General features: G+C 35.8%; 2 protein-coding genes across 6 annotated transcripts in view; one reads left to right on the forward strand and one right to left on the reverse strand.

The window, feature by feature from the left end:
• The first annotated feature begins 251 nt into the window (after nt 1–251).
• LOC113522622 (pre-mRNA 3'-end-processing factor FIP1) lies at nt 252–8,771 on the forward strand. Its single transcript, XM_026908370.3, has 9 exons — nt 252–439; nt 530–754; nt 2,431–2,614; nt 3,746–3,892; nt 5,291–5,367; nt 6,177–6,327; nt 6,761–7,074; nt 7,349–7,416; nt 8,395–8,771. The coding sequence occupies exons 1-9, from the start codon at nt 272–274 to the stop codon at nt 8,576–8,578; spliced, it is 1,518 nt and encodes a 505-aa protein (XP_026764171.3). The 5' UTR covers nt 252–271; the 3' UTR covers nt 8,579–8,771.
• A 2,292-nt stretch (nt 8,772–11,063) lies between these two features.
• The window catches only part of LOC113522461 (maternal protein pumilio), a 100,664-nt gene continuing 97,363 nt past the window's right edge, over nt 11,064–14,364 (reverse strand). For 4 of the 5 annotated variants that reach the window (XM_052897900.1, XM_031913984.2, XM_052897899.1 and 1 more), the window contains 3 exons: nt 13,594–13,788; nt 13,064–13,269; nt 11,064–12,578 (listed from right to left, as the gene is read on the reverse strand). In XM_052897900.1, the coding sequence (XP_052753860.1) occupies nt 12,332–12,578; nt 13,064–13,269; nt 13,594–13,788 (648 nt within the window). In that variant the 3' untranslated portion in view covers nt 11,064–12,331. The remainder of the gene's footprint in view (nt 12,579–13,063; nt 13,270–13,593; nt 13,789–14,364) is intronic. The other variant, XM_052897901.1, reaches the window with a different exon arrangement.

The raw sequence follows: 14,364 nt of genomic DNA on the forward strand, positions 1-14,364 counted from the left end.
GTAAAAAAGAAGAAAGAAAGCAACCATTGATTTACAATTTTTATTTTCTCATTCCTTCTATGTATTTCTTTGTTCTTAGCTATAAATTGACAAAAATAGCATGATGGTGTATCTTTTATCCTCTTTTTACTAATTATATTTGCATAAGAAGAAAGGAGACAACCATATGATTCACAGTTTTTTTTATCGTTCGTCATTCCTTCTATGTAATTCCTTGTCTTTAGCAGATTCCTCTATAAGAGTTTCCTATCTGTCACATTTAGTCTCTCTAATGTGTACTCTAATCTGTGATATCAAAATGGCTGATATTTCTGTTGAAACCGCTCCTGGAGATGAAAATGATGATAATTGGTTATATGGCGACTCCAACCCTGATCAACCAGAGCAGAATGAATCTACAAATGCTGAAGAAAATCCTCCACAACAGACGGAGATCATAGTACGTGTTCTTAGCTATTTATGTCAACATAACCTATACGTTTGATTTGTTGTATTAATTATTTTTGTTTAACTTTTGTTTACTATGTAGGAAGGTGAAGAAAAAGATCAAGACGATAATGAAGGAAATAACGACGACTCACATTTTAATGATGAACATTTTGCGGATGTGGGGCGCGAAGATCAGGAGCAGGAGAATGGAGACGCAGACAGCCAGGATAATGGAGACTCGGATTCAGACGACAGCGATGATGTTAAAGTCACTATCGGAGAGATCAAACCGGGACCGCAGTCCTATGCCAGCTTAAATATAAAGGTAACTGAATTTAAGATGTGTGGGTACAATTTAAAAGTTTTTTTTTGTTATATTTTGTAAAATTCTACGACGTTTATAAAGATATTAAAATTATAATAAGCATCTGACACAATACATCTGACTGAATAAGTGAATGTAGTTTAAATTTTATACTTGTATTATAGATATTATGGTGGGTGGGTGTAGTGGTATGATGGGGCAATTTGTTTGCGAGCTTGTTTTCTGAAAATATAGCTTCATCTCTTTTGTATCCTGTGATGTCCTGGTATAAATATATTGTGTTCTTCATTACCACATGGAATCCAATTTAATCACTATTAATTAATTTCTTTGAACCATATTTTAGCTCTTAACTAAAATATAATTTTAAAAGGAACATCCATTTGTGCTATTAAAAATCATCTACTTAGGGAAATCTATAACCCTCTTTCTGCCTTCAAAAAGCAGTGTTTGTGAGACTGGTTTCCATGATGGCAATAAAATTACAGAATAAGGGACATATAAGAATAAATAATAAGCTTCTGTAATGGTGACTCATTAGTACCCCCATTGTGTTCTGTGTCTACAGTGTATTCTGAGATGTCCATGCAGCAGTTTATGTCTATTGGTTATTATTACTTTTCGTCAGGGGGCCTATCAGGTGTAAACAACATTTCAAGTTGCAAAATAATTAACTTTATTTTATATAATCATAGTAATCTTTGTACTGTTTTATTAAGATCATTATTCTCTTCTATGATTTGTTGCAGAAATATGGAACCCAACTTTTATCCTGTTATTATACATTTTCATTAAAATGATTTTTTTATTGTAGGCAATATAAAACATCTATACTTACTAAATATCACTTTTCTGTAAAATTGTCAGGATTATTTGAACCTCTTCAAAACATTTTACAAAAATATAATATATTTTTATAGTTTTACAGTTAGAAATACACAGATAATAGTATACTAATACAGATAGATCACTTCATACAAAAACTAGGAAAGCCTTAACTCAGGTTTTTCTGTAGGCAATTTTTTTTACTATGTGTGTGTGTGTGTGAGATGCTGCTATGTATTCAGTTACTCAGTTTTTAAGACTAATAAATTAATCTACTCATCTTACTAGTATACTGAGCAACCAATATCAATATAGTATACAGTCAAAAAGTACAAGATCACAATTTAGTACAAAATATTACCACCAGAGGAGTAGTAATTGATATGATTCTCTAAAGTAGAAATATATTTCGAACACATATTGTTTCCCTGCCAAACTTTTAATCCAATATAAATTTTTAAATTGATGTTTAATGCCATTTGTTAAAAAAATTTTTTATTCTAGTTTGTTTCTCATCGTGACACAGAACAGCAATAAAACAATATTTTTACCATTTAAGGATAATTAAATATCAACATTATGAAGTTCAGTGGGAGTAGAATCATTAAATTCATAGAAAGTCAAGTATTACATAATCTTTAACTAATAAATTACTTTTAGTTTTCAACTTGTATTCAGTATGGTTAGACAAGCAGAAATTAGTCAATGCATACTTTTCCCTTGTAGATTAGTCATATTGTGCAATTCTCTTTATTTGTCTATTTGTTGCTGTATCTGTCATAATAAGCCTGTTAGGATGTATAAAATAAAAATTATATTTTTGTGTATTTATTGTTAAACAAAAATTGCAGCGTGGTGTGGGTCTCGTGGCCGCTGGTACTGCTGAGAAAACACGTCCTATTACTACTACTGGTGGCAAAGTGACCCTGGATGATTTAGATGGGCCAGGCAGTATAAATGGGGTACCCGCATTAGAGTTCAACATAGACACAATCGAGGACAAGCCATGGAATAAACCTGGTGCTGATATTTCAGGTAAGCTGTTACATTTTATATTTTCTAGTTCACTCACTCAGTATAAATACAATTTTTTTATGCAATTCATAACAGCAAACAAGCTGATGGCCCACCTGATGGAAAGTGATAATCGTCGCCTATAGACATGAGCAGTATCATAGATATAACAGAGTATACTGTTTCACTCATGATGCCCCCCATGTGTTGCTATTCATGAGGACTCGGGTGTTATTCCTTTTTTTTATTTTTTTTTTTTTTTTTTTTTTTTTTTTTTATGCAACTTAGAATGACAAACAAGCTGACGGCCCACCTGATGGAAAGTGGTAACCGTCGCCTATAGACATGAGCAGTACCATGGACATAGCAGACTATACTGTTTCACCCATGATACCCTTAGTTTTTTATGAATGAATCTGATATATAAAATGAACATATGGTTGCCATTCCTGAGGACTCAGGTGTTATTCCTCTGTACCCTGTAAATTCACGCCATATCCCACCCTTCAAACCGAAACACAGTCATGCAAACACAACTGCTTCACGGTTGAAACACGAATGGGACAGAGGTGCCCAAGCAATCGACTTTTGTACAAAGTCTCCCTCTGGTAAATTCCTGTGTACCCTGTAAATTCACTGCCATATCTTACCCTCCAAACCAAAACACAGCTATGCAAACATAAATTCTACATGATAGAAACATGAATGGGATAGATTTGCCCAAGCAAATGACTTTTGTACAAAGTCTCCTTTTGGTAACATATGCACAAAATATTGTTCCTTTACCTTTTCACATATGCATTTTCTTATACCCACATATTATTCAACTATAAAGCATCTAAATTGTGTTTATTTATCTTATTTCATTGGATTACTTTCGACAATTGAAAAAGAAATTTTTTTTTAATACTTAAATAATGAAATTAGAACACTATTGTTTGTAACCTGTTTCATGTTCAAGTTTTGAAAACAGTGTGGTTAATTTTAATGGACTGAATTATTGAACTCTATTAATTTACTAGTTAATTTCTATCCAGATTATTTCTAGACTGATTTATTCTTATGGTCCTACCTTAGTTTTTTATAAATGAATCTGAATATAAAATGAACATATGTTTTTATTAGATTGATAAACAAAAAGTTGTATTTCAGATTATTTTAATTATGGATTTAATGAGGTGACATGGAGTGCGTACTGTGAGCGGCAACGGCGAATGCGATGTAACGAAGCTGGCGTAGGTCTTCATGCGGCGCCATCTGGACCACGAATGTCAGCACCAGACCTTAGACGACCTGCTGGTTAGTTATAATTGTCAGCATTTAAATTATTGCGGATCAGAAGGAGGTTTTGTTCGTCTGCTCCACTCATGTTTTTTGCCCTGAAGCACCTATACTTGCATGGATAGATTTCAGTTTAAATAGTGGAATATAACACCAAAATTACAGGGTAGGGAGACATAACACCATAGTCCCAGGAATGGCAACACATGAGGCTTAACATGGTATCATACAGTATTCTGTGTTGTCCATGGTGCTGTTCGTACCTATAGGCAATGGTTGCCACTTTCTGTCAAGTAGGCTTTATATAGATTTTTTCATTGCACTAAAGATAGAACGAACAATGCATCGCATGACTTACCTGTTTTATTGGATACTTCACTACACCTTGTCGGTATAAAAGATTATTATTGTATAATACAGTTTGAGCCATGTGGTCCGGGCATAGAATGGACCATTCATTCCTTTTTCGTGGGTGTTGTAAACGACTAAGGGAACTTAATGGTCAAAGGATGGACAGCTGTGCCCTCTTAAAACATCACCGAAAGCTAAACTGCGCTTACCAACCCGTTTGTCAAGCGTGGCAACTATGGGCAAAACCCCCTTTATGGGAAAGTCTTGTGTTTAGCAATGGATAATTAATGGCTGATATGATGATGATGTGTATCATTTAAAGATACCCTACTAAGTAGTATAAAACATGTTTTTACCGAGTTTTATAATATTTATCAAACCTATTATAAAATTCAGTAAAAATATTTCATCGAAATCGAAATAGTACGGAAAAATATATCTAATTGAAGGCATTGGTGTCTAAGATACAGACCTAGTTTGGACACTAATATACTGCACATATATCTATTATATAGGGAGAGGGAGGTACCTCTGTCCCATTCGTGTTTCAACCGTGAAGCAGTTGTGTTTGCATGGCTGTGTTTCAGTTTGAAGGGTGGGATATGGCGTGAATTTACTGGGTACAGAGGAATAACACTTGAGTCCTCAGGAATGGCAACGCATGGGGGGGTATCATGGGCGAAACAGTGTACTCTGTTGTGTCCGTGGTGCTGCTCATGTCTATAGGCGACGGTTACCACTTTCCATCAGGTGGGCCGTCTGCTTGTTTGCCATTCTATGTATAAAGGTATCATGGGCGAAACAGTGTACTCTGTTGTGTCCGTGGTGCTGCTCATGTCTATAGGCCATTCTATGTATAAAAAAAAATATATATTTTATAATATACAGATTTCTTTGCACAGTGTTTTTTTTTATTTCTCGATCTTCTGGCGTTGTTTAGGCAGACAATCTATACCTTTGTAATTACTGTAGCTCATAATGGTATATTTTTATATGCAGTAAATTTTTATTATTATCGTAATGATTATAAAAAAAGATAGAAACCTCCATAATTAAATATTTCAGGTAACATTAGAAATGACGAGGGCATGATGCCCCCTACTGCACCTAATAATTACCAAGCCAGAGAAAACACAATTCAGGTACTTATATCTATATGATAATTATAAATTTTGTGTGACTACAACTTATTATTTCTACTTGGAAATGCATATGCATGCAAATGCACTTCTGTGTCTTATTAATTGGATTAATAAAAGGACTTAAAATGTAAAAAACGTTTTAAGTCTTTTTATTAATCCAATTATTTTATTTTATTATTAATTTGCTTGCGTGAGTCAAAGTGAATAGTAAATTTGTTCTGTGTACAAAACATTCAAGTCCATTTAAAATTGATTAATTATCCTCTGAACAAATTTTAGTTACACATTTGTCATATTTTTTAAGGTTTTTTAAAGGGATGTTATATAGGGAAGGCTTGTTATGAGAATATCAAACATATTTTTATAATTTTAAGATAGTGTTTTAATTTGCAGTTGTAACTTTTCAACTGCGTACATATTTTATTTACTTTCACAAACAAAGAGTTAGATTTAAAAACACAATGATAACCCTGCCAACGCTATCGATGAATGTTGGCAGGGTACCAGTAACAAATCGCTGATAGCCTGTCAGCGTATACCTATAATGACGGATTAGCATAAGTGAGATCAGTTGACCCATCATGACAAATTTACAAGGCATAGTGATCAACCTGATAGAGATATATAATAAACAATCCTTTCTCCTAAAACAGATAAAACAGATGGTGCATTCTAAATGAACACTTATCACAATCTAAAGAACACTCCTACCAGTAGCCCAATAGATATTCTTGGCAACTGTACGTCCCGAATTGTTCGGGACATATATATAAAGGCGTTGGTCTACTATTCTATCACCTCCCTTGCAGGTGATGACGGCGGAGCGGCGCGAGTACGGTCGCGGCGGCGGTACACGTGACCTGCCGCCGCCGGAGTATTTCGGCGCGCCACCGCCCGACCACTACTACCCTCCACCGCACGCCGCACATCCGCCGCACGCACCCTACGAGGAGCCCTGGGGTATGTGTTCCCCAACTAAAATACATGTCGCAAAACATGTTCATATATACGACACTATTAGATAATTGAGTGATATTAAGATTGTGGCTCACATCACATTATATAATATTACACTAATTTGTTTGTATCGGAGGAAGAATAAATTATATTTAGTAATATTAAATAAATGCCTAATTTTTATTTCAGGAACTAAAATATCAAGATCGCGTATGTTATTAATCTATGATAGTAATATAGTACTACTTCTCTTTTCGTTAATAAATTTGATTAAACTAAATAAATATCTAAGCAGACCTTTGTTGAATTTTATCAGGTACTCAGTACCCATTTCCTAATTATTAATATTCTAAAATTACTCCTTTTATTTATAGGAATTGGCCATGTTAAAATAATGAGCAATAATAACAGTGATAGTGTGCATTGCATTGAACAGGGCACCCCGAGCAAGGCGGCTGGGCGCCCACGGAGATCAAGGAGTTGACGCCGGGCCCCATGGGCCCGCCGGCCATGGGGCCGCCGCTGGGGATGGCGCCGCACGCGCCGCACGCGCCGCCCACGCCGCACATGATGCCAGCGCCGCCTTTCGCGCCCCCCTACCGCCACCTGCCGCCGCATCCACACGAGCGCGACCGCGATCGGGAACGCGACCGCGACCGGGACCGGGACCGCGACCGTGATCGTGATAGAGAACGGATGCGGGAGCGCGACGACCGGGAGAGAAGGGATCGGGATAGACGTGGTGAAGATGTGAGCACTTTATATATATTAATCAATCATAAAAAAAGAAAATTGTACTGGTTTTGAAAATTAACAGATACTTCCACTGTTGCCACTTATCTGTATGTCAGTATGAACATTCTTAAAATGCGACATTTACTGATCACGGCCTATAGTTATACATAGGATGTCATTGTCAGTAAAATGTTCTCATGGTTGAATATACGATAAAAATCTCTATGAAGAAGTCGGAAATAGTAACTTGTTTAGCTATACACAAATACATAAAACAATATTGTTACAGGAGGACAGAGACCGTGAACGAGAACGTGACCGCTCCAGATCCATCAAACCAGACAGGATACGAGAAAAGTTAGTAGACAATACGCATTTGTCAATATATTTAGCACATCACACTAGGGTACTTGTGAGATAGATGGTAATATTGTACATATAAATGCTGAGAAATAACTTTAATACCACATAAAGTGTCTTTTTTTTTTAAAAAAAAAAAAAAGAACATCTATTCCATAAATCTAATTGTTTAGATTTTGTCTGGAACTACAATAATAATTTCAGTACATAATGTGCAGCAATTAAGTGCTTTACTATCCAAATTCTATTCTAAAGGATTTTCTTTTATAGGCTGCTAACTTTTTTTACATTTGATTGGTATTTTTGGTATATAAATTAGGGAAGTTGAATTTTTGTTTATAATTATTTAATACTTTTGTTCATGTTACATTATGATTAATTATTTCTGATTTTATTGTAGGAAACGCAAGTAAGTTTAATTTATAGATATATAACCTAGACAATCATTCAAATTAATATTTTAGCTAATACTTATAAAATATTTTTTTTTTTTTTTTTTTTTTTTTACAACACAGGGGGCAAACGAGCATGCGGCTCACCTGATGGTAAGTGACTACCGCCGCCCATGATCACCCACAACACCAGCGGCATTGCAGGTGTGCTGCCGGCCTTTTAAAAAGGAATATACTCTTTTCTTGAAGGTTATGTTGTCGTATCGGTTCGGAAATACTGCTGCTGGGAGTTATAAATTATATGCAAATGAATCGTCTGACACTTCAATCTCTCAGCTTTAAAGGCTGAGTGCAATCGCATAACGCCATAGAATGTTATGTTAATGTGTTATGTTATACAAATTATCATACAATATATCAAAAATACAATATACTAGACAAGCTAACGTAGTAATAGTCGTCTATATTTACCTCTTTTGGGGAGATTGGGAGATGGGGAGATGTTCTGAGGTCTACTGTATATTGGAATGTATAAACGAACGAGTAAAGGAAGGGAGGAAATCAAGATTTCTATCTGTCTTAGGTCATACCGTCGAGAAAGGTCGCGGTCCAGATCGCGGCGTCACAAGTCCCGGTCGCGGTCGCCGCGACAGCGCTCCCGGGAACGGGAGCGATCGCGCGAACGAGAACGCGACCGCTCTCGTGACCGCGAACGTAGCGTTAAGCCCAAGTCAAAAGAGAATAAGGAGAAAGAAGAAGAGAAGTAAAGTCCGATAGAGACTCCAACTATTCGCCTGCTTATTTTGTTAATCAAGAATGTGATTAGTTAACTATTGGCTTATTAGCCAATTTTATTTACATATTTGTAAATAAAATTTTCATGTTGCCTATCATGCAGTGACATGAAAATTTATTTTACACAATTTGTAAAACTAAATATACACCTCATTCCTTACAGAATTGTCTTTGTTTTTATTTCATACATATATAGATGAGTTGACAATTCGACGATTAATAATAATATAAAAAAAAAAAATGTTTAATTCACTTGAAATAAAGACCAGTTTATAATCGGACAATAAATTCGTTCGAATTTTCAATGTTTGTATTTAACTTTAGTATTTCATCATTATTTCCCGTGTGGTCCGCTTCCTTCCTTTCCCGTGGGTGTAGTAAGAGGCGACTACTGGCGAAACCACCTAAGGGAGCCTTATGTTCAGCAGTGGACAGTAATGGTTTGATATGATGATGAGTATGTATAGATATTTTAGTAGTATTATCTAGATGCTACAAACAGCAGTATGCGGATTATCGAAGTCTTCAACAACGTTAAAACAGTATTTTACTGAACCAAGTGATATTTTGCGAAAGTCCATATCATTAGCTCTTTTGCTCAATTCAAGGTGTCTTTTAGCTAATTAATGTGGTTATAATAGAATGTCGAATCACAGATAATAAAGAATTATGTTTTTTTTAAAGACAGGGAAGACGAGTCCGTAACAAGAAAACTGTAAAAAAAATTGACACTACAAATTTGATTACAAAACTTAAGATTCCGGGATAGAATAGATGGAATGCATAAATCACATAGTGTGTTGCTCGATGTATTTATGACATCGCCAATACGTTAGAGAGGGATAAACATAAAAATGCATCTGCATTTTAAAATAGTCCGTAGCAATCAATTCTTTTAGATATGTCAACTTCGTTTTAATGGCTATATAACCTAAATCCAGATCAACCTGCTTGCATACTTTTTACATAAAACGTGTTGAATATGTAATCTAGCAATGTCAAATTTGTTATTGACAAATAATTAACATATCAAAATGAACAAAATTTTACATACATATTTTCTATACACTACCCTGTTATGAATTGAGAAAAATAGCAACTGATGGTATATCTTTCGTCCTTTTTTTACTAATTATATTTGCATAAGAAGAAAGGAGGCAACCATATGAATTACAGTTTTTATTTTATATATTCCTTTAATGTAATTCCTTGTTCTTAGTACAAAACGAAATCGTTATCAAACACACGAGACCGGAAATGTCTCGTTCTGATTAACAATCTGTAGGAAATACGTATTGATCACTATTAATGAATTGTAAGAACAACCAGTTTACCTTACATGTATTTCAGTCGAGAATACTAGTTTCGGGATCATTTGTTATATATTTAAAGCATTTTCAATTAAAATATACGTAGTTATCTTTAATTATAGAAAAAAGCCTATCTTCCTATATTACATACCGCTGGGCAAACTACATGCTTATATTTACAAAATAACTAAAGTGCCTCCTTTGGCATGCTATCACTATCTTAGATTATAAAGTATATGTAAAGTACATTATATTGAGTCTACGATCAGTACTGGTCTTGGTATAGGAAGTCCGGTCACGCGGTGCTCAAAAATGCACAACTCTTTCAGAGTTCTCTAAAAATGTAAAAAAGTGCCGTTCTCTTCTTTCGTTCTGGCTCGTTCTAAAATCTAAAAATGTGATGAGATTGCCAATTTCCTAAAAACATTCAATTTCGAAATCTTTACCCAATTTATGATTCTAAGGCACCTGGTCTTAATTCCCTTGCAAATATGATTGCGTTGACATAGAAGTATGATTTAATCTCTAGCTAGATACTTCTATGCGTTCCTGGGAAAGACGTGATTTTGATCGTGTTTGACGACCTAAGAACAAGGAATTACAGAGAAGAAATGTTAAAGTTGTTAATTCATAACAGGCTAGTGTATAGAAAATGTTATACGGCCGTATAACCCTAACAAATTTAGATACAATCTGCTTGCATGCTTTCTACAGAAACTGTGTTAAATATATAATCTAGTAATGTAAAATTTGTCATTGACAAACATTTTCTATATACTAGCCTGCTATCCATTGAGAAAAATGACAACTGATGGTGTATGTTTCGTCCTCTTTTTACTAATTATATTAGCATAAGAAAGGAGGCAACCATATGATTTAGTTTTTATTTTAATATACCTCCTATGTAATTCTTTGTTCTTAGGTGACGACAAAGTGATTTTATTCTAAGGGTTACGGTTTTCCTTCGAGGTATAAAACCCTAAAAAGTGACAAAATGTTCTACGTGATCAAGTTTATCGTTTCATCGACAGGAGGAAACGATTCAAAACTGACTTGATGACTGTGTCTCTCTCTCTCCAGTATTATGTATTTTGTCAAATATTTACTTTTATGATGAGGAATTGTCAGTGGAATAAAACGACGGATACTTTGTAATATTATTACAGAAATGCTTTATTATAATTAATGTCTAAATATATGGATCATCATATAAATGTTATCTAGTACAACCTACAAGGCGAGACGGCCGGAACGGCGATCAGTCAAACCTCGCCGCTCCTGGCGCCTCGTCTTAGTCCATCACATACAGGTTTTACAAATCATTTTGTTAACATTTTTGTACAGCCATATACAATAATTTTATTTTCAATTACATCTAGACGTAAAAAATCTGAGGTGACGTAGGAAACTACGCTTCCTATAAAAATTTTACACGGGGAATGAGGAGTAGCTACGCTTGTGACGTGCAACCGGCAAGGTAGACCTCGGAACTACAACTATCAGTACAGGACTTTACAATCATCACTATAACCTAATGCGAGGGCGACTACCGCGCGTCCGCTGCGTCCGCTCGCTCGCGTTGCTACGTACTAACATAAGCATCGTTCATTCAATAAACGCTCGCTCCACATCTCGGAGACTCATTAACTAAATAACTTAATTACATAAAAATATACAAAAATATCATTTTCACAAAATTATAATCGACAAACTATACATTCCGGCACTAAACAATATTCGATAAACTATGTACGATTTTGTAGCCGGTTTTTAACTTAAACGAGAGCTGACTTGAAGAATAGTATAGAATAATGTAATCACGACTTATAGTGCCGATTGTCTAGAACTGCCTGCGGCATTTCTTCATCACTTTAGAAGATTCAAGGTCCCCTAGCCCAGCTAATAGTAAATCTACAACGAGCTAAATTACGGAAACGCAAGGGGTTCGCCGACCGCATGCTTTCCTTCGATTCATAAATTACACAAGAATGAGAGACTTTCAAATATTTATACATAGATTCATACGAACAACGAATAATACTAGAACACTTAAGAACTAGAAACGCAATAAACGCTACGCCGCGGTGACGCGACGGCCGAGCACCGGTATCGGCGTCGACGCTGTACAACTATGGTTACAGTATACAGTATATCGTATCGTTCTGTACATCAGTCTGCCGCTACGTATGTACAGGGCGCCGCAGCCCGCGCCGCCACGCTGGCGCCGCGCTGTCCCGCTGCAGTGCTGCAGTATTGGGCGGCTGTGCTAGACAGCGTGCTACCAGCGGTCGGCTCCACGAGCTCTATAGTTACAAATGTACAATCGCAAATATTCACAAAATTTATAATAGGCGGGGGGTTACCCGCGCCGTCGCATCAGCCTAAATCCGCGGACGTCATAATACTTTACACAGACTACAGGACAGGATTGGGCTGCGGCGGACCGATGGGGCCCAGCTCCGGAGCTTTCATGAAGAATTTCTCCAGTTTGGCGATTATATGTTTCCCGTACGTGTACTTGCGCAGTGAGCCGATGTGCGGCCGAATCTTGTGCATGAGAACTTTGCGCTGAGTCGGTTCCGCTACGTCGATCATCTTTTGTACTACGTAATTTGCGTACTGGTCTTTCATCATCACGTGGAGAGCACTGAAAAATGAACGACTGCGCTCAATTAAACAGACCATGGGGTATCTAGATCAAAAAGAGAATTAAGCAAAGCATTTTAGATGACAGTATTGAGTACTTTTTAAAAATTAATTACTCCAATTAAACAATTACTAAAAATAATAAAATTTAAAGTTTGAACTGAAATTACTTGCATATAATCAAAATGTGTAGTCCATTGATAGCACAGAAAACACATTGACACTGACGGATCTGACAAATATTAAATATATAGATCCGTTAGTATTCTACGACAATGACGATATACACACTATCACTTTGCAATAAAATGTGACAAGATGTACAACATGTTTAGTATATTAATACATTAATTTAGATAATATGGCCTTGATATAATTCAAAATAGTGAATGATATTGATTCGTATCATTCAGGATGTAGTATGCATAATTAATAATAATATGTAAGTTTTCTTGTTAGGCAAGAACCGTGATAATGAGATAACAGACAAAAGCAACTGACTTGTCGTTGAAGCCGCAGAGCTCGTCAATGAGTAGAGCGCGTTCGTTGCGCGTGGCGTGCGTAACGCATTTCTCGACCACGTTGGAGGCGAATTTGTGCTGCGACAGTTGCAACACCTTTCCGCGCACCGCCGCCACCAACCGCGAGCGGTCCTCCGCCGCGCCGTGTTCCAGCACATGCTGTACCACGTAGTTGCCGTACTGATCCTGTCAATCGGATTATTCAACTTCATACGATATCCACGTCACAACAAAAATGGAACAAATGTAATTCTGTATCAGACATTATAATATCCTGAGAACTTAAATTTTTTTAATAATTAATTGCAGCTTGATATGATTTCCGACGCAAAATTTTAAATGCATTAATACAAATGTATACAGACTCCTTCAAATCGCGTTTTCTTTTAAATTGCTTTTTTTTCATATTTGTATTTCGGTTTGAATTGTTGATGATATTCATATTTCTGATCATGTCTCATAATTCATCAATAATGTGATAATTGTTCAATTATGATAGCAAATATAGACCTGTATAAGCTGGTCGGTGTGCGCGTGAAGCTCGTTGAGTACGGGCGCGGTCTGGTCGGGCGTGCAGTGCTCCAGGATGCGCTGAATAACGCGACAGCCGTATGGGTGCGTCGATAATGCGTACACTTGTCCAGCAAACGCGTTGATTATAAATTGTAGTGCACCGGGCTCGACACATTCAATGCACTTTTGTACCTGCAGATTACATACATAATAATTATCCAAATTTTCAAAACACAGCAAAGGCAGCATTACAGTAAATTGGGAACAATTAGTAAAATTAAATTTGAAACCAAAAGTAGAGTAAACTTTTTAAATTTGGGGATTTGGGGATTGGAAAAATGTCGTGTAACGAAAAAACAAAAAAGAGGTAAAATAAACATAATTGGGGATAGTGAGATTTTAACAATCAATGTTTAAATAAATATAAACAAGTAACCACACAATCATATAAACAAATAAAGATAAGATGAGACCTTAAAGAAATGAACACTGATGTCTGAATAGACCTAAGCTAATTTCTAAAATAGTCCAGCTGACAATCTTAGCTGGGACTTCATTGTCGCAAAATTATGTACCTACCACTGAAAGAAATTAAAGTTGTTACTGATTTGACCTCATTGTTTGACTAGATTCATCATTCATTTGAAAATCCATTCAACTTTTATGCAAATAAGTTATATTAATTAAAATAGAGTTAACATTCTTTTCATGATCTTTACATTATGAGGAAGTGTATTTGTTATAGAGCTATGGAAAAGGGTAAATTAC

This window comes from Galleria mellonella, unplaced genomic scaffold (assembly GCF_026898425.1).
Source record: "Galleria mellonella isolate WM207_F2 unplaced genomic scaffold, CSIRO_AGI_GalMel_v1 utg38, whole genome shotgun sequence".
In the NCBI taxonomy this organism is placed as follows: domain Eukaryota; kingdom Metazoa; phylum Arthropoda; class Insecta; order Lepidoptera; family Pyralidae; genus Galleria; species Galleria mellonella.

What these genes read in the sequence shown, in the direction of transcription:
- LOC113522622 (XM_026908370.3), top strand. Translation starts at nt 272, where the DNA reads ATGTGTACTCTAATCTGTGATATCAAAATGGCTGATATTTCTGTTGAA. An exon ending in CACAACAGACGGAGATCATA is followed by an intron (nt 440 to 529) that starts GTACGTGTTCTT and finishes TTTACTATGTAG; the next exon opens with GAAGGTGAAGAAAAAGATCA. An exon ending in ACCCTACGAGGAGCCCTGGG is followed by an intron (nt 6,328 to 6,760) that starts GTATGTGTTCCC and finishes TGCATTGAACAG; the next exon opens with GGCACCCCGAGCAAGGCGGC.